Below are 19,418 nucleotides of genomic sequence, written 5' to 3'. Positions count from 1 at the left end.
GCCCACAGCTCCCTCCAGGCTCATCCTCTCCCCAGGACGACACCCAGCTTTCACAGCTGCCTGCTGACCTCTCCCTAGAGACGGTGCCCAGGTCTCAAGCCCACATGACTAACATTAGCAGCTCCCACACCCTGAGTGTCTGCCACATGAAGGAGCATAAGCTTGCATCCTGTCCCCACCCCCAAATACCGTATGAGGTAAATGCTATGATCCCACTTTACGGATGAAGCAACGGTCTCTGAGAGCTACATCAGCTTGCGCCACGCCGCAGAGCTGGGACTGGAATCAAGGTCTGAGTCCAAAGTCTGCCCTTTTCCTGTGACATCATTCTGTTTCTTCTGCCCCAATGTGTCTGAAGCTGATTGTCCTAGAGGCATCCTTGATTTTCTGAGGACCCCACCATTCCACCATCATTCACGTTGATAGTCGCAACTCACCTCACCACCTTCTCCTTCTACTCCTCTCTTCTAACACCCCCTCACCAACAATTCACGGTTCGGACTTGAAGTACTGCCGGAATGCTTAACTGATCTCCAGGCTCCCTCTCTTATGTCTACTTTTCACACTCCAGCCCAACTGGCTTCCGAAAGCATGGCTCACTGTGTCACTCCCTCCCTGCTCTGGAGCCTGCAATGGCCTCCACAAAAACTCCTCAGGGTACCATTACAGGTCCCTTCCATAACTAGACGCTATCCACCTTCCCAGCCTCTCAACTGTTTTGAGCTCCACATTTCGCCACACTGGACCCCTTCTCATGGTCCAAACACACCTTAGCCTTTCCTTCTTCAATACTTTTTTAATATCCTTCTTCAACACTTTTGTTTAAACTGTTCTCTTCACCCAGCATGCCATCACCTACCCCTAGATATTTTACAGGGCCTGGCTCAAATGTAATCTCATTAGGAAACCTTTTCTGGCTGTCCAAGTCTCTCCTGAGTTCCAGAGACCCTCTCTGAGTATTATTCTCAGATATCTAGGTTCATGATCCCATCTACCCTGAAAGTTTCCAGTAACTATAAAACATACATCTCAGAATGCCCTCATTGCACTGGAACACAGTAGGTGCCTATAAAATGTTTTCCTGAGAGAAGGGAAGGGAAGGGAAGGGGAAGGGAAGGAGGGAGGGAAGGAAGGGAAGGAGAGAAGAAAGAAGGAAGAAAGAGGTGACAGGACAGGTTCTCCTTAGTTCCTCACCCTGACCCTGGGCAAAGTAAATAGGGATCAGTCCAGCTCAACATGGCATAAGGGTGGGGATTCTGAGGATGCTTCTTACTTTTTCATTGGCGGTCCTGTTTAGGTAGTAGTCTCGAGAGGGTAGGAAGAGCCCAGACTGGTCCACCTGTAACAGCAAGGTGAAGGATTAAGCCCACCCCCACCCAAACCTGGACTCTTGTGTAAGGGGGCCACCTAAGCCTGCTAGGTGTAGGGGAGGAGAGTCTGGGTGCAGCAAACAGTCCACAAGTCCCTCCCACCTTGCCCCAGCCCTGTACCTGTATGACATTGCTGTTGGAACTCTTAGAGTCGGCACTGATGTAGACTGTGAAGAAGGGGGTGGCCCTGTAGGTCCCTGCTACTGCCTTCAGCACCTCCATGAAGTTGTCCTGGTCCCAGGGCCCCGTAACATTCCAGCCACCAATCTGAGTAGAGACCACAGTGGAACCTATGACACAGGAGCCCCCAAGCTTCGGGGGTCATGTCCTCTTCCAAGTCCTGTCCTTGCCCTGCCTACCTCCCCCACCCAGGGGGCTCTACTTTTTCAATGAGGTCTCGCAGCGGCTGGGCTCCCAGCTCCTCGATGCGCTCCACCTTTAGGCAGGACAGGTAGAAGCGTTGGGTCTTCCACTCGGCTTCACTGCTGGAATTGAAGGTGGCGTTCTCTGTGGAGTACAATACAGGTCCAGGTGGCAACTGTGCTGACTGCTGAGAGGGTTCCTGGGCCTTTCCTTGGTCCCTCTTCTTGCCTTCCCAACAAGGGGCAGTCCTCTTAATGTAGACCCAGGAAAACTGGCTGAAACAGCCAAGTGTGGCTTCTTCCTCTGCCCCATCCACCAAGACCCTCTAAGATCCCTAAGCACTACAGAGTGCTAGCACCCCTCAGCAGTCCTACAGACAGAATGCAGAGAGGAGCCTCTGTGTTACACTTAGAGGTCTGACCCCCTCAAACCCAACTCCACCTCTCAGGAGCCCCCACTTTCTGCATCCCTTACCCCAGGGGTGTTCCCAGTCACCCAGTTATTTATTCATTCGTGGACCTTCACTAAGTACCTACTAAGTGCCAAGCCTTACGCTGGGCATGTATCTGCCTGGCACAAGCCTCCCTGACAGGCCCACTCACCAAGCAGGTGCTTCAGTACGGCCTGGTTCTGGTCCCAGAGACTATTGAATGTGTTCCAGCGAGAACGCCCGACAGGCAGCGGGTTCCTCCGAATCCAGCCTCCACAGGAGAATTGGTAAAAGTCCTCGCAGGGGCTCACTTCACGGTCAAGGGTCTCCAGGATTTTTCCAGCCACTCGAATGCAGGCCTCTGTGAGGCAGGTGCTGTGGGATGTGTCTGTGGCAGGGGACATGGCTAAAGACAGGGGCTGTCAGTCAGTTTGGGAAAGACACATGCTTTGAGAGGGGCCATGACAGCAGGAAAGTTGGGAGGAGAGAGAAAAGCTAGGCAAAGGTGGCCCCAGTATCTTAGAGGCCTTTAGGCCTCCAGAGTCCCCACAGCTGGGAGTGCTGGTGGCAGGTGTGACCCCACCTACCTCTGTGGTACTGGACCCCTAGGGCCACAAAGCAGCCCAGAAGCAGGCCAGCCAGCAGTAGAGAGACACCTGCTAAGACCAGCTCCAGTTGGGTGTGCGAGCCTAAGAGGCGTCTTGTCCTCTTCTGGAACCCCACCTGGAGAACACAGGGTGACAGAGAGCTAGCAGCTGCAGGAGGCGGAGGGGTGGGGGGTGGTCCATGATCACAGAAGTCCTCCCTAGGGTGAAGGCATAGGCAGTTTCCAAAGCCTTGGAGCAAAGATGCTCCCGAGGTTAACTCTAGGCACAGGGACGCGGGGCAGGCCGAGTTGAGTCCTGAGCCTGCTTTGTGCAACGTCATGGCTTGGTCCTAGCGCAGAAGCCAGAGCTGGAGTGGAGGTGGGGGCAGGTGACCCTCCAGGACAGCCAAAAAGCTGCCGGGGGTGCTAGGCTTCCTGCCGGGCTGGGGCCTGGAGAGGTAGGGAGAACCCCCTTGCCCACCTCCACAGCGTCCGGGGAGGCCCCGCCCTCTACGGGGGTCTCCGGTGCATCTTCATCCCGCAGCGTCGCCCGTTTGTACTCCACCATCTGCCAGACAGTCAGGGCGCCAACCCAGGTCAGGCAGATCGGGCTGTTTGCCCACGGCCCAGCCTCAGGGCCCCAGTGCCCCTCCCGGCCAGGCCCCCTCCCTCCTGCAGCGAGGTCCCTTCCCTCTTACCCAGCTCTGTGGTCCGGCATCCCTCCCACCCTTGCCCCTCAAGGACGCAGACCCTGCTCCTCCAGCGCGGAGCCCCATCCCGACGCCGCCTGTCCATCAGCAGCCCCCTCCCCGGGAGCCTCTCCCCAGGAGCCGGGAACCCTCACTCACGTTACCGCCGCCGCCCAGCTCTTGCAGCGCGACGTTCATCGTGGAGTCGGGGCAGGCGGCAGCTTAGGGCTCCCGGCGGCTGGCCCTGGCCCAGGCCGTGGCCTCGGCCCCTGGCCCAGCCCGGCCGCCGCCCGCCATCACAGCCGCTGCGCAGCCCCTCGCTTGGCCGCCGCCACCCCCGCCTGCCCGGCACCACCGCCCCCCCCCCGCGCCCCCGCGCCCCCGCGGCGCCGCGCCTGGAGGTGGGGACCGTGGGGGAGGGGAGGAGCGCTCCGGGAGCCCAGACCTCTGCTCCCGGAGCCCGCGGCCCGCCCTGCTGAGCTGCGCCAACCTGCCACCCCCGCGGCTGTGACCGCGGGAGACCCCGCTCCTCTGAAAGGTCAGGTCTCCATCTCCGCAGCACTCTCTCACAAGCCACCCATAATTTACATTCCTTTGACCCAGGCCCAAGCCTTGCTGCTATTTCTTGGCCCAGTCACCCAAATTGCAGGCCGTCCCCATCCCCTTTAAACACCCCGGAGAAATTATACTCTACTGAAGAACACCTTCCTGAGCAGTGCACGCAGCCCCTCTTGAGCCAGCAAGGTGCTGACCCACATACAGGGTGTCCACGCGGTATCTACACAGAAAGCACATACGCCCGAGGTATGCAGGCAAGCGCCCAGCCCAGTCCACAGTCCACACACACCCAAGACGCTCGCCGAATGTACGCACTGCCTACTCACACACGGTGTGTACGTGCACAAGGCCCCTAGCCCAACACGCGTCATGCACGTACACAACACACACGCAGAGCCCACGCTGACTCTGCTCTTACCCGTTGCTCCGAGACTGCACTTTTACTCTCCAAGATAACTGTTGTCATCAGATCATCTCACACAGGGAGGGTTACAGATGGTGACAAACCGGCAGGGAAAAAAACAGCCATCCACAGATATATTTAAAGAAAAGACGTGTTCACACTTCTAACTTGAGGAAAGCAAACCATTTTATTTGGGAGGTTTACAAGAAGAAGAAGAAAAAAAAAACCCCAAGCAATATTTCACTGAAAAGCAATAATGTGGCATCGATGCATCTGCCATCTGCCTTCCATATTGTCATTCCTTAATCAGGCGTGGTGGTGTTGCAGTCTGCTACGCTGGAGAGTGACTAGCGTTTTCTTTTACCACTGTTTTGCTTTTGTTTTTGTTTTTGTTTTTTTGAGTGCCTCATCCTCCACCCTCCTCCTCCAGGCTGTGCAGGAGTTTGACCGGAGAAGGCTGGGAGTGGTGGCAAACCCACAGCCCATTTCTTGACTCTCACCTCAGCTCTTAAACATCCTGCTGCAGGTGGTTCTCACATGGGCCACTCCTGGGCTGAGGAAAGGTGGATGATGAATGAGTCAGGCTGAGCGATGTTGCATTGCTTTCTGTGATGAAAGGCCTTTTCCAGCCCAAACTCGCCTGTTCTCAAACAGGAGCCAGTCCAGTGTCACAGTTAGGATGGAAGATTCTGGATTCAGATGGAATTTCCTCATTTGTAAAATTGAAATAAGAATAGTACCTCTCAGGACAGTGTCTGACACATGACAGCACGCACTGTGTTAGCTGCTGCTGCTGCTGTTGTCATTAAAGTGCTATAGGCAGAAAGGAGAACTGAAAGGCTGGCGAAAGCCCGCTGTGCTTCCCAGACAGCAGAGGAGGCAGACGGGTTCCAGGTGAGTCGGGCTCCCTGAGCACGGAGCTCTCACACGCAGCAGACTGGGGCGGCAGCAGCACGGCCTTGGGATAGCCCCTTGGGACAAGTCTCTGGAGTCGTTCATGTTCTTTCTGATGACGAGGTGGCACCACAGCACTTACTGCTTCCCCCTCGCCCTCCAAGGCTGGGGGAAGAGAACCGTGGCAGCAGGCCCTGCCCTGTGGGGAACTGAGACAAATGACGCATGAATGGAACTGAAGCTACTATGTAAGGACTTCCTGGCGACAGGCTCATAAGAAATAGTCCCCGACTGCTGCAGTGCCGAACCGGCAATAGCAAGCTTACGCAGCACTTTCCTGTGTGCCAGCCACTGTTCTCGGCGCTTTACACCTCTGTGCTCATTTATCCTCGTAGCGCTGTATGAAGCCACTGTGCAGATGGAGAAAAGTGAGGCATGGAGAGGCTTAGAGTCACACGGGAAGTACTGGACTTCCCAGTACAGACCTGGGATTCAAACCCAAGTGCTCTGACTCCTTCCTGGAGAGCAGTTTGGCAACATGAATCGAAAGAATATACTTCCTCCCAAAGGTAGCTGCTTGTCTTCTGCCACATCCTCCCTGGAAGACTAAGGGGACACGTGTCAATTTTCAAGGTAGACAGACCTGGACCCTAATCTGGACTCGATTCTTTATCAGCTCTATGGTCTTTATCAAGTTACATGAAAACTCTGACCCTTAGTTTTTTCTTCATCTGTAAAATGGGAACAATCATCCCTCTCTCAGAGAGTTACTGTGAGAAATATGGCCACATGTGAAAGACCCCACACTACCTTTATAGTGTTCTCAGTTTCACTAAGCATGGCCTAAATAGACAGGTCCTCTCCAAGCCTCTTTCTTGACCCAAATCATTTATTGGGCTCATAACTACTCCTGACTACATGTTAAGTACCCTATGGATATAAGAGGCTCGGAGGTTGTTCTATTCTATAATTCTATTTTCTTTCCTCTGTTTATATTCTTTGATCCTGTTTTATTCTCCCATTCTATTATTTTCTCTCTCTTTTCTGCTGTTCTTTCCTACAGGAGAGATCTTTTCTTTTCTCTACACTGATTGTAAATTGAGAGGAAATGGACAATGGTGTATGTGTTCAATTTACAGGGATAATGTAGTCATGATAAGAAACATTCATGTTCGGTGTTGACAAAGATGAGGAATATGGTCACTTCCATGTATTGCTGGTGGCTATAAACTGATGCAAACTTTTTGGCAACATGATTCACTAGGTGTAAGTGTACACATTCTTTGACCCAGAAAGTCTAATTCTAGAAAACTGTTCCAGGAAATAATCATTGTCCACAGAATGTGTGTATCAACTAGTTTTTGCTATATAACAAGCTTACCCAAATTTTGCAGATTAAAATAGCAAACATTTATTATTTCTCTGGTCTGTGGGTTGATTGGGTGGTTCCACAGGTCTGGGTCAGCTCAGCAGGAGCTGAGCACTGGAGCAGTGCATCCTCATTTACATGTTTGGGCCTCATTTGCATAACTAGGCTCTGTCTCTGTGCCATGGTCTCACCTCCTCCAGTAAGCTAGCCCAGGCTTCTTCATATGGTAGTCTCAAAATTCCCAGCAACAGAAAACAGGGAAAGCCCAGTATATGAACATTTTTCAAGTCTCTGCCTGCATCACATTTGTTAATGTCCCTATTGGGCAAAGCAAGTCAGAGGGCCAAGCCCAGATTCAGGGTCAGAGAAATAGATGCTATTTCTTGATTGGAGGAATAAAATATATGGGCCATTTTTTCCCCTACAACATTTGTTCATCACAGCACTATCTATGATAACAGAACAGAACAAAACAAGACAAAACAAAACAAAAACGGAAATCCAGCCCCTCAAAGTAGAGGACTTTTGTAACATCGAATACCCATACGATGAGATACAATGTGTCTCATACAATGGGAGCGGTTGCAACTGCCACGGGGAAATGTTCTCCATGTAGTTAGGTGGGGGAGATAAGGGGTTACAAAATCTTGTTTTTGTTTAGCAAAAAGTATAAAAGCATAGGATAAAAAAGAGTTTGGAAATCTATGCAACAAAATGTTAATATGAATATGTCTAATGATGAGATTACTTTTAACTTCTTTATGATTTTTGTATAATAATAGCTAACAGTTCTACTGTCCAGCACTTACCTAGCACTTTATGTAACTTACTCAATCTTCGCGATGACCCCATATGGAGATTCTATCAGTATCACTGGCCCTGTTTCACAGAAGAACCTAAGACACAGAAAGCTTAATAACATACCCAAAGTTACACATCAGGTAGAAGGTAGATCCTCAGTTTGAATCTCAACTCCATGCTCTTCATTACTGGTCTCCTTTCTAAGTGAATTGATTTGTGTAGGGCCAGAGTGTGATGTTTGATAAATGGACTATATCATTGTAAACCTTTTTTAAAATCATTAAAACTTTTTTATTGCATAGAGCAAAAGATGAAATTCATCCTGCTGGGATCCCAGTACCATCCTCTGAGGTAACCATTATTAGTTTGGCCTGTTTCCTTCCAGATCTTTCTATGTATTTACATACTTCAACACATACTTCGTATGTGGTTATGTATGCATCTCTATGTGTACATACTTTTTAAAAATTATTTATTTTTAGAGAAAGGGGAAGGGAAGGAGAAAGAGAGAGAGAGAAACATGAATGTGTGGTTGTCTCTCACGTGCCCCCCACCAGGGACCCGGCCTGCAACCCAGGCATGTGCCCTGACTAGGAATCGAACCAGTGACCCTGTGGTTTGCAGGCTGGCACTCACTCCACTGAGCCATACCAGCCAGGGCTGTACATACTTTTTTACATATATGAAATCATACTCTATGCTTATTAGCTGGTGACACTTTGGCAGGCCTTAGAGATCTCACCATGTCAATACACTCAGATCTGCCTCCTTCATTTTTTGTGATTTGTCAGCCCCTGCTAATAGAATGAGTCCCAGAAATACCCTTATGGTGTGGCTTCCTTTGAGTGAATAGGGTGGGAGCAAAGGACCACCCAGCAAAAGTTAAAGGAAGGTGAAACATGGTCATGAGAGATGTAAAAAAATTACCCAAAAATATTTGTAACAGGATGCATTAGTTTCCTAGGACTGCTGTAACAATATATCACAAACCAGGTGGCTTCAAACAACAGAAATGTATTCTCACAGTTCTAGAGGTGAGAAGTCCAAAATCAAGGTGGCAGCAGGGCCATATTCCCTCAGAAGTCTCTAGAGAAGCATCTTTCCTCGCCTCTTGCATCTTCTAGGGACTCCCAGCAATCCTTGGTGTTCCTCGGCTTTAGGTGTCTCGCTCCTATCTCTGCTTCCTCACCTGGCCTTCTTCCCTGTGTGCATGTGTCTTTATGCATCTGTCCTCTTCTCGTAAAGACACCAGTGGGGCCCACTCAAATCCAGCATGGCATCCTCTTAATTTAAGCAATTACATCTGCAAAGACCCTATTTCCAAATAAGGTCACACTCTGAGGTTCCGAGTGGATGTGAATTTTAGGGGGGGATCCTATTCAACCTACTACACAGACCTACAGTTTCCACTTGAATAAAAATGTTATTAATATTCAAACATCAAAAGGTATGTTAAGGATTGAGTCCACTTGGCTTTGAAGGATCGAGTCCACTTGGTTTTGAGGGACTTCAGTTGAGAAATTCAAACATAATAAAAAAAAAGTGCTATGCAAATTTTATTTCATTTTAGTTTTGAGAATGAATTTTTTTCTCATGGGCAGGATGTAGAATATCAAAGTTAAAAAAAAAATCCTCACCCAAGGATGTGTTTGTAGATTTTAGAGAGAGAAGGAAGGAGGGGAGAGAGACAGAGAGAAAGAGACATTGATGTGAGAGAGAAACATTGATTGATTGACTCTCCTATGTACCCTGACCTGGGATCAAACTTGCAACCTAGGTATGTGCCCTGACTGGGGATTGAACCCACAATCTTTGGTGCATGGGACAAGGCTCCAACAACTGAGCTACCCAGCCAGGGCTAGAAGATCAGAATTTTAAATAGGGGATCACAATTTAAAGAATTCCCCCCACATTTTTACCACATAATAGAAGCTTATATATTGCTATGTCTTTACCATTTTGCATTTAGGCCTTTTGCTTTAATCATGAGCAAGTGTGCATAGCAGGGACAGGAATAAGAATATTTAAGAAACTAACCGGTTCTGGCGGGGTTGCTCACTTTGTTTGAGTGTTGTCCTGATACTATCAAGGTTGCAGGTTCAGTCCCCTGTCATAGCACATCCAAGAATCAGCCAATGAATGCATAAATAAGTGGAAAAACCAATCGATGTTTCTCTTTCTCTTTAAAAATTAAAAAAAAACCCTAACCAAATGAATTCCAAGTTAAGTTGTCATGTATTTCTCCAATATCCTTCATTCTGGGGGGTGAAAAGAGAATTGTTTCAATTCCTCCGCCACTGCTCTCATCTCCTCCTTGGTAAGAAATCTTTCAGCTCCTTTGGCACTTTGAGTGAAGAGCAGCTCATCCCTCCTGAGACAACCCACTTCACCTCAGGACAATTTCACTTCCAAAACTTTCCTTAATACGGGTCCTGTCATCTCTGTGCTTCAAACAAGAACATGGAGGCACAGAGAGGTACACACATTATTTAAATGCATGAGAAAAGATTGGAAGGTTACATGTATTCAACGGTTTTGTATGATTTTCCATATTTTCCCTAGCATTTACTGTAATTATGGGGCCTTCGGTCCAAGGTCACAAAGACAGTGGTGGAACCAGCTTTGGAACCCATTGCTAGACACCTGGCAGTGGTGGTGGGATTTCCGGACTCTCTCCTAGTGACCCTCAGTCTAGCCTCTATTGTCCTTCCAGGTCTTCAGGAGCCTCTCTCTGCAGCTGGGCCTCCATCTCCAGCTTCTGCCCTTACCCCAGAGACTAGGACACAGCAGAGGATGGCTTGACAGGGATGGGCCCCAGATCTGGAGCCTCGAGTGAGGCTTGCACAGAGATATCCCTGGCAACCCCTCCCCCCCAATTCCTGGTCCCTGAGGGCAGCCACCACTGCATTCGACTCTGTTCCAGGGACTAACACTTGGTGAGTTGCTGGAGGAAGGGCGTCCAGCACCAGGCAGCCTCACTAGCTGCGTGTGTTGGGGGTGGGGGATAAAACGCTTCAGTGACTGTGGAGAGCCCTCTCTGCTTCAACTGTGCACTGAACTCTAGTATGTACTGAACGTCTGGAATGATTATTACCCTTATCAGTGCTGTCGTCACTGTAGGAGAACACGAGACACCACTCCCCCCGCCACCTCAAAGCCAGTGATTGCGACAGAACCCCTGAGCGCCAGCAAGCAGGTGACGCCGCAGCTGAGGGCCCGTCAGGGGTGCCTCGGTGAGAAGTGGGTGTACTCTCGTTGGTGCGGTGAGGACTGTCACGTGATCCCCTTCAACCAGGGCTTGGGGAGGCGCCCTCTGTCCCTCCCCTTCTACCTCTGGACCCACGCCCATTCTCACGGTGTCCTCAGGCGCCCCGGGCTTCCCCGCGTCATCTGCAGCCAGGGCGCCCCCCTCCACGCCACCACCATTCATTCTTCTCGCAGTGCCGGCGCAGCGCGGGCATCCGGCACCGGGAAAAGCGCGGGGCGCGGCAGACGCTTTGAACACCAGTACAGGCTCCAGCAGCAGGGCTGGGGGTGGGCATTTGCCCCGGCGCGCGCCAGCCGGCCCGGTCACCGAGACCTCTGCGCGGTCAGACCGAGAGACACAAGGAAACTGGGGCTCTGGAGACACAGTGGCATATAGCTACAGGAGCTGAGCGTGGAGACTGGTGCCAGACAGGCGTACACAGGGACCGTAACACAAAGAAATGTGGGACACAGAGGCAGACAAAACAGACGCACTGGAGAAAGACTGACGTACGGATAGGCAGAGGCTGACACGCAAGGGCGGTCAGGGAAACACAGACTCGCGCCCAGCAGCCCGACACCGGAGCGCGCCAGCGGCGAGCACAGCTCCCGCCGGTCTGCGCCCTTCCCCAGCGCGGCGGCTCCGAGAAAACCCCGCACTGCACCCGACCTCCGATTCTCTCGTGTTCCGCCCCACACCCAGTGCCAGACGAGTTCCCGCCTTCCGGCCCTGACCTGCGCGCTGATTCCCGCTCCCACCTGCTCGGCTCTCGGAGTCTCTCGCCTCTCGGGCGCGCGCGGGCTCCGGCCACCACCTCGCGTCCCGCCTCGCGTGACAGATCCTGCACCGTCGGCCAGTGCCCTTCGCCCCGCCACCGCTCCCGCCATTGTGTCGGGCCCTCCCACAGCCGCCTCCTCCTCTCTCCCCCTCCCCGCGAGCCTCGCACCCTCGGGTCCCCCCGGATCGCCCCCCCAGCACCCGCCCCTCTTCGGTGGCCGGTGCCCGCCCGCCTCCGCCGCGCCCGCCCGCCGCGCTCTGCCGCAGTCGGGCGCTCATCGTCATTCCGCTCTCCGCCGCCGCCGCCGCCCCCGCCCCCCCGCGCGCCGCCCCGCCCGGTCCCCGCCGCCGCCGCCGCCGCCGCCGCCTGCCCAGCGGCCCGGGAGGCGGAGGCGCGGGGGAGGAGGCCCCGCTTGGCCCCGCAGCCCCGGATGCTGCATGACTTCATCCTTCCGCCGGCTCTCCTGGTGAGCTAGGGCCGGTCCGGCAGCCAGCCCGCCGTCCGCGCCCCGCCGCAGTCCCGCGCCCACCCCGCGCCCGCCATGTCCGAGATCCTGCCCTACAGTGAGGACAAGATGGGCCGCTTCGGCGCCGACCCCGAGGGCTCCGACCTCTCCTTCAGCTGTCGCCTCCAAGACACCAACTCCTTCTTTGCGGGCACCAAGCCAAGCGACCCCCCAAGCTGGGCCAGATCGGCCGAGCCAAGAGAGGTACGCGGCCGGGGCCCGGAGTCGCCGCCTGACCCAGAAACCCTCCGTCGGGCGCCTCCGGGCTGCGGTTCCCCGCCAACCGGCCGCAGCTCGTGCCGCAGACCAGTGCAGCCGGGCGCTCGCAGGCTGGGGTTGGTGTGTGGGGGGGTCCCCACTGCAGTGTTGCTCCCCGCTTCCCCTCTCCCGGGAGCGCGGTGCCCCGGATTCGACGCGCCGCGCCGCGCCTCTGGAAGTGGAGCCCCGGCACCCGGCGAGGGGGAGGGGCCGGCCGGGGCACTCGGGGCCACCTGGAAGTGGGAAAACGCGGGCGACGGGCCGCCCCTTCAGGCTCAAACGCCGAGTCGGTGGATCCCACGGAGGGGCCTGCGAGCGGGGAGGGGCGTCCGATCTGAGAGAGGGCGGGAGGGCCGGGGGCTCAGGTGTGGCGGCCGTTCGAACGGGGAAGGGGCTCGGCGCGTGCCAGGACTGGAAGGAGGGTTCGAGCCGCAAGCGGGTCGGGCTGGGAAGAGGGTCCGCGTGAGGAAGGGGTCCAGCCGCAGTGAGGGGTGAAGAGGGGGTCCCGAGAGCACGAAGGCTCCTGTTCAGCTCGGGTGCGGGAGAGGCCAGGCGGACGGGGAGGTCGGAGGGCTGCAGCCTGAGGAAGAGGGGGCGTTCCTGCACCGGGAGGGGGTCCGTGAGAGAGCCGGGTCGGCGGTGGGCCGAGTCGGCAGGAGAGTTCGACTAGGGAGGGCGCGGGGGTCGAGGGGCATCGCCGGGCCGCGGGGCGCATCCTCGCCGCCCCCCGAGGCCGCGCGGCTGACGCGCTTTCTCCCTGCGCAGTGGTGATCGAGGATGACCGGATAGACGACGTGCTGAAGGGGATGGGGGAGAAGCCGCCGTCCGGAGTGTAGACGCGCCGGCTCCGGCGGCGGGCTCCGGGCCCGGCCTCGCAGCGGCCAGGCGCGCGGGCAGGCGATGCGGCTGCCGGCGCCCCCCGCCCCGGCCCAGGCGCCCGCGGGCGGGGGCTGCAGGGCCGCGCCGCCGCCGGGCCAGAGTCGCTGCCTCCGCCGCCAGGCACTCCGGAGCTGTCCGCTTCAGCACCACGGCGGCGGCGGCGGCGGCGGCGCGGACCCGCCCGGAGCCCGCCGCCGCGCTCATGCACTTTAGAACCTCGGGCCGCAGCCCCACCCCGCACACCGGAACGGACAGAGCCCCGCGGCCCAGACCCAGCCCCTCCCGCACGGCTCCCTCGCCCCGCCCCTCTCCGGCCGGCCCGGTCGCTAGACCCGGCTCCCAGCCGGCGTCCGACCGTGTGCGGCCGGGGCTGTTTGGCTGCGTATTTGCATGAGCTTCCCACCCACCTCAGCTCGGCCCACCCCTCCAGGCCGCTCCTCACCCCCACCCCTGTCTGGCGTGACCCCGGCCTCAGCCAATTTCTAAGGGACTTCCTCAGCACATTTGTATTTTTATATCCGATTCTTTGTTTACTGGCTCCCCTCATGGTTAGCACCCTTCCCCCTCCGTCTCGTCCTTGCTCTTCTGCGCCTGGCAGGTAGGACGAGTGTTGAGGGTGGGAATGGACAAGCCCCCAACATGGTAACAGACACATGGCCAGTCTGCCCAGGCCTGACCCCAGGCGGCTCTCTGGCAGACCCCTTCCCTCAAGGTATCACCTTCCAAGGGTCCAGGTCTGATTGTACCTTGGACCCCAGCACCCTGCCCCTGGGAACCCGAATGGGGACTGCTCTGCACCCTCGGATGACACCTGTGGCCCTAGAGATGTTCTCGACCCAGGGTTGTCCTTTGTAAATGTTCCTTCATCCTCACTGTACTGGGAGTGTGTGAATAAACACAGACCTTCCTGTGTGTGTGTGTGTGTGTGTCCGTCCCCTGCTCCAGTTTACTCAGGAGCCAAGCCAAAGTGGCTCCAATCCCTTTTGGGGAGGGGGTGGGTACTTGAGAATCCCAGGTGCATGTTTCTGGTTGAGAAGTGTTGCCAAGTACAGGCAGGCATTCTTGGGTAAGTATAAAACCAGAGCAGGATAGGTCACTAGAGTTGAGGCTCGAGCTAGGGTCAGAATTGTAAAGCAATCTAGATTCAAAGTCTGCAACCTCCTGTGGATGAACCCAGGTTGAAGGGGGGACAATAACAGGTCCTAGGGATGCAGGCCTCCAGGTCCAGCTGGCATGCAGAGGGGCTGTGGTAGATCAGCATGGTGGGAGACGAGATTGGGGGAGCCCAGGAGGGATCAGAGGAACCTAAGAAGGAAGCCATAACCCCGGGATTTGGGATGTAATTCAGCCTGGGCTATATTGTTTCATGTTGGGTTGCTCCCATCAGCTCTATCTTAGGCATCAGGCCTTTGGGATGTGAGCACCTTGGACATAACCCTAACCCCTGAGTCAGGAATTACAACAACCTGAGGAGTCTAGGGCAGAACGGTAGGGAGGGTTTGAGGACCATTTTCGGGCCTCACAGCTGAATGGCACTGAGGAAGTCCTCATGATCTGAGTCCTGGAGAAAGCAGGGTGAGGTGGGGGCCTGGGAGGTGACAGGATCTGGGCTCCCAGGGCCAGCTGGGCCACACTAAGCTCTTTGCCCTTGTGCATGAGGTAGAGGTGGAAGTGGAAACCGCTGCCGTAGGTTGCGTGCCTCAGAGACCAGCCATAACGAGCTTGGGCATAGTGTCTAGTCCGAAAGTGGGGAGCTGCAGAGGTCAGTGAGATGAACCGGCCCCCAGGGACCAGCACTCGGCTTACCTGCAAGGCAGACAGAGAAGCTATTGGTGAGGGGTCCATCTCCAGGTTCTCAAAGGTCAGTATTGCCCCAGATGCCCTCCCAGTTACTACCCTACATCCAGTCTTCCATGGCAAAAGAGTGAGCCCCCTTCGGTGCCCCTGGTCATTCCATGGGGGTCAGGCTGTACTCCAGACAGGAAGGAGCATGGGAGTGATATCAGGTCAGGGGGTACTGTGTCCTGCCAACTGCTCACCCTCCCAGTCTGTTACCTGTCTGGAACTTGGCTGCTACCTCATCCTTATGGCAACCCAGTAGCCAATCATCAGCCTCCGTGAGTCTGGCCACTCCAGCCTCCTATAATCTTGACCCAGCATAACCCTTCTGCAGGTAACCACAGTCCTGAGAGTAGCTGCTCCAAACCATGGTTCCTTCTGGATTCTGAGTTCATCCAATCTCCTGAAACCTCAACCCTTCATCCCCACCTCTTGGTTTGCCCTCCTGTCTTGATGCTCCCTCACCTCACTCAGCACCTGGTCCACAGTGTGGACACCTTCGGAGGATACCGTCCAAGGATCCCGTTCTCCAGCCAACAGGGCATCCAGTGTGCCCTTCTCAAGCACCACATCAAAGGAGCCATCGGGAAAGCCCAGTGCCCGCGCGTCCATGGTCTCCCAGCGCAGCTTGGGTACATGGGCATAGCGGGCCCGCATGGCGGCCACCACTACTGATGAGTAGTCCACACTGGTCACATCAGGGAACCCCCCGAGGAATAGCTCGTAGCTCAGGGCACTGTTCCCGCAGCCTGAGGTGAGAAAAGGCAGGTGGCAAAAGGGCTAGGTTAGCTTTGGTTCTCCCCTCCCAATTATCCACCCACTCTTGGCCAATTTCCTCTCAGCCCAAACCTTCCCGTACTGAGGGAGAAGCAGCATAGTCCAGAAAAAAGCAGGAGGCTTGCAGTCATACAGGAGTGAGCACATATCCTGGCTCTATCATTCCTAGCTGTGTGGAAGTAGGAACTTGCATTTCCTATTCAGAAAAATGAAGATAACAAGACAGCCTACATGCAGGATGTGCTCACTGAATTTAAGAACTAATACAGCTGGAGAGCAGCCGAAGCTCTGAATGCAGGAGCTCAAAAACCTGGGTTCTGACATTCCCAGTCACATTGCCTTGGCAAGTCACTCAACACAGAGCCTCGGTTTTCTCAGTGCAGAATGGGATAATATTGGCATCATTGAGATCATAACATTACTAGGATATTATTAGTATTTTCCTAATACCTTACCTCTCAGAGAACCTCTGGGAAGGCTCATTAGGGGTTGTTATCTTACTTTTGGCTTCCAAGGCAGAGTTAACAAGGGAAGGGGAACTAGGTGGGGACACAGTGCAGCTGATCTCTCGTAATTCTTTTATGAACTGAGCACCACGTATTGGGCTCTACTGATGAGTAAGAGTCCCTGACCCTAAGGAGCTCGTACTTTGGTGGGAGGAACAGATGTGTAATCAGGCCAACTGCCACATACTGGCGGACAGGCTGCGGGAGCACATAGGATGATCCCTGTCCCCACCCAGGTGGGGTGGGCAAGGGTTTCAGGGAAGCTGACAACCAGTCAGTCTTGAAGAATCGTAACACTGGTGGGAAATGCCTGGAAAGCAGTCCCAAAGAGAGCTGGGTCAGGCGAAAGAATGGGTGGAGGTTAGAGGGGTGGATGTGGATCTGCAGTCCAGACAGCATGACTTCTTCAAAGATTGTTGGTGTCTTCTGGGTCCTCTTGTGGTCAGTCTCAGCCTGAGAACAGGGCTGGATGATGGCTTTTGGTGGCCCCCTGTGGGGATGCCCAGCTCTTGGGATTAGATTGCTTTTAATCTCCATTTTTGTCCTGAAGAGAATTACAGGATCAGCTGTTGGGATTGCCCTGATCTAGCAGGGCTTGGTACCGGGTCAGGGCACCCAGAGGACGCTGGCTGGTCCTCAGCTGCTCCTTCCTGTGAGCCACATCTTGCCTGAGAAAACACAATGCATGCTTTCTACAGCAAGCTCTGGTAGATACACCACATGGGATGGGAGGTGAGGGTGGCTGAACAAGAGACCCTAACTCAGTTCAGGCTGAAATCCCACTGGGTTCTCTGACCCACAATCCCTTTACCACCCTATACCTGACCTCATGCCCACAGAGCTCTGCCCAATAGCACACAGCTTTCCTTTATTCCACTTGGTAAAGGTGTGGCATCTTCTAAGAGAAATTCACCAAAGACGAAGGAAGAACAAAATCTGATCACAGGGACAGTCATGCTTATAAAGTAGTGATTTCTGATCCTGCTGCCTCAGTGATTTGGGGCTAGCAACTAAGATGAGGCTTGGTAAGGCCCCTGCCTCCCTGGGTGGAGCCTTGGGAAAGCAGAGCCCCAGAAAACTGAGGTGGACCCAAGAACCCGTCATATGGGAGTCCAGAGCTATGTGGATGCTATCCCAACACCAAAAGACTGAGGTGTAAGCCACAATACCAATTCACAAATAGTAATTTATAACAAGGAAAATAGCCACCATGGGGACTTGACAGGCAATCTTCTGGTCAGTCTTTTCTCTCTACACAGGAAATACAAACTGCAGCCAAATTATGATCAGAAGATTCCTGCAGAGCATGGAGTCAAGCAAGGAGAATCAGAGACACATTATGATGGCAGAGCTGGGACAGCCATATGTATTCCTCTGCTATGAAGACATTCCTGCCACAGGGACCAGACACACAGTCCTCAGGCAGGGCACCCTCTGTTCTCTGAACAGCCTGCAATAAACCGCCCCTGTAAGTCCCATTTTCAGTGGTAATGATCACTAGCAGTCATTGCACACTGGGTTCTAGGCTATGCATTCCTGAGAATTATCTCAGCTTATTTTCAAAGTACCTTCGTATAGAAGGTAACTGTTTTTATCATTACCATTTTCTAGATGGGAAAACTGAGGCTATCCAAAGTATATAAGAAATTTGCTCAAGGTTACAGAGTTCAGTGGCAGAGTCAGAATTTGGATCCAGGCCTGTCTCATGCCAGAATCAGAGCTCTTAAACCACTATGCGAAACTATCTCCGAGTTTTCAAGAGGTCCACTCACCTTCAGCTGTGACATTCCATCGTCAGTCATTTTACTGACTTTAGCAGAGTTCTAAATGCCTCTCTGCGCCCGTATGTATGGCGCAGCAGGAGAAATAGAAGCTCTGGAGTCAGATGGCATCCTTACTTCACACCTTACTTGCTACAGGACAGTACTGGACACTGTCACTGCTCAGACCTGATGCCCTCAGAGTGTCACTAAGTTTTAGTGTGTATTTGCTTCTGACAGACTGCATCTGTGACTCTTCAGGCTGAAACTACCTTCAAGGAAATTAAATTTTGCCTGTTATCATGATCCTGCTTGACCTTTTCCCTTCCCTTCCTCTCACTCTCTTATCAATTTCATCTGGGAGCACATCCCTAACAAAAGACTGGGATGTGATCTTAGAACTTGCTTCTGGCCCCAGCCTCAGACAATGATCTGGAGCAGGGGTTACCAAATTCAGCTTGCTGTCTGTTTTGGAAAATGAAGCTCTACTGGAACACAGCTACTCTCACTCACTTTTGTACTGTCTGTGGCTGCTTTTCCACTACAAAAGTAGTACTGACTAGTTGTGACAGAAACTGACCAGCCCACAAAGCTCAAAATATTTACTCTTTGGCCATTTTCAGAAATAGTTCTGACCCCTGATGTAGAGTAAGTCTAGTAATACTTATTACTCACCTCTCAGGGTTGTCATGAAAATTAAGTAAGTTGGAAAGGGCCCAGCACATCCTCCAGTGCCTAGCAGGTGCTCCACTTGTTTGTTGAGGTGGAATGTAACACAGGATACTCCCCAAACTGTGGGTCCTCTTTTTAGATCTTGGGAATAGTGCCTGGAAGTTTTCCTTTTTTATTTTTAGACTTTTCTACCCTCTCTTCAGAAAATGATACCTCCCAGTCTAGGAGATTTTAAAGCAGTATTACTCTGCTAATCATCAACATAAGAATCACCCGTTAGCTTGTTCAAACTACAGACTCCTAGCACCTACTTTAGACTGTCCCTGGAATTATAATCTCAGGGTGGAGTCCAGCTTTCCAGATGCTTTCGATATATACTAAAGCTTAAAAAAAACTTACATCTATGGTAAATCTATAAATAAATGCAATGGCTTAAAAGCAAAAAATTCAACAATTTTTGCCTCTAGGGGGAAGTGGTTTGGGAGGACTACACAGAAAACCTTGAATATACATGAGGCTTTTGATTTTGCCAAGCATTGTTTTAGGTATCTTTCATATTCACTCAATCATCTTAAAAACCCAATAAATAAGTAATCTTATTTTTTAAGGGTGAGAAAATGGAGGCAGGGAAATTTAACTATTTTGTCCAGGATTATATTGCTGATTCCATGCTTTTGCCCATTATTTTACAGCTAAGATTCCAACATAATGAGCTGCCTTCAGGATCCAAGTTC

General features: G+C 53.2%; 2 protein-coding genes and 1 long non-coding RNA gene across 10 annotated transcripts in view; 1 reads left to right on the top strand and 2 right to left on the bottom strand.

Moving 5' to 3' along the window:
- LOC114490606 (endothelin-converting enzyme 2) overlaps positions 1-19,418 on the bottom strand; it is a 30,730-nt gene that overhangs the window by 9,625 nt on the left and 1,687 nt on the right. The window contains exons 2-8 of one of the 8 annotated variants that reach the window (XM_036017779.1): positions 15,435-15,718; positions 3,231-3,317; positions 2,751-2,886; positions 2,336-2,551; positions 1,753-1,877; positions 1,491-1,637; positions 1,274-1,339 (exon numbers count right to left, since the gene is read on the bottom strand). In XM_036017779.1, coding sequence (XP_035873672.1) covers positions 1,274-1,339; positions 1,491-1,637; positions 1,753-1,877; positions 2,336-2,551; positions 2,751-2,886; positions 3,231-3,317; positions 15,435-15,718 — 1,061 coding nt within the window. Of the gene's footprint in view, positions 1-1,273; positions 1,340-1,490; positions 1,638-1,752; positions 1,878-2,335; positions 2,570-2,750; positions 2,887-3,230; positions 3,318-3,597; positions 3,746-4,111; positions 4,131-11,468; positions 11,630-15,434; positions 15,719-19,418 lie in introns of those variants that run through there. The other 7 variants (XM_036017777.1, XM_036017775.1, XM_028504670.2 and 4 more) reach the window with 7 other exon arrangements.
- LOC118498822 lies at positions 4,568-7,525 on the bottom strand. The gene is made up of 2 exons (XR_004901291.1): positions 7,472-7,525; positions 4,568-5,502 (listed from the first exon to the last, which is right to left on the bottom strand). It is a non-coding gene; the product is annotated as an uncharacterized LOC118498822 (long non-coding RNA).
- On the top strand, positions 11,778-14,042 carry CAMK2N2 (calcium/calmodulin dependent protein kinase II inhibitor 2). Its single transcript, XM_028504674.2, is given in 3 exon segments — positions 11,778-12,144; positions 12,147-12,197; positions 13,017-14,042. Coding segments are annotated over 3 exon segments (237 nt in total). The 5' UTR covers positions 11,778-12,029; the 3' UTR covers positions 13,088-14,042.

The sequence above is a fragment of the Phyllostomus discolor genome, chromosome 2 (assembly GCF_004126475.2).
Source record: "Phyllostomus discolor isolate MPI-MPIP mPhyDis1 chromosome 2, mPhyDis1.pri.v3, whole genome shotgun sequence".
Taxonomy (NCBI): domain Eukaryota; kingdom Metazoa; phylum Chordata; class Mammalia; order Chiroptera; family Phyllostomidae; genus Phyllostomus; species Phyllostomus discolor.
The sequence above is the reverse complement of the archived record's forward strand: the minus strand, read 5'-3'. Positions and strand labels throughout refer to the sequence as shown.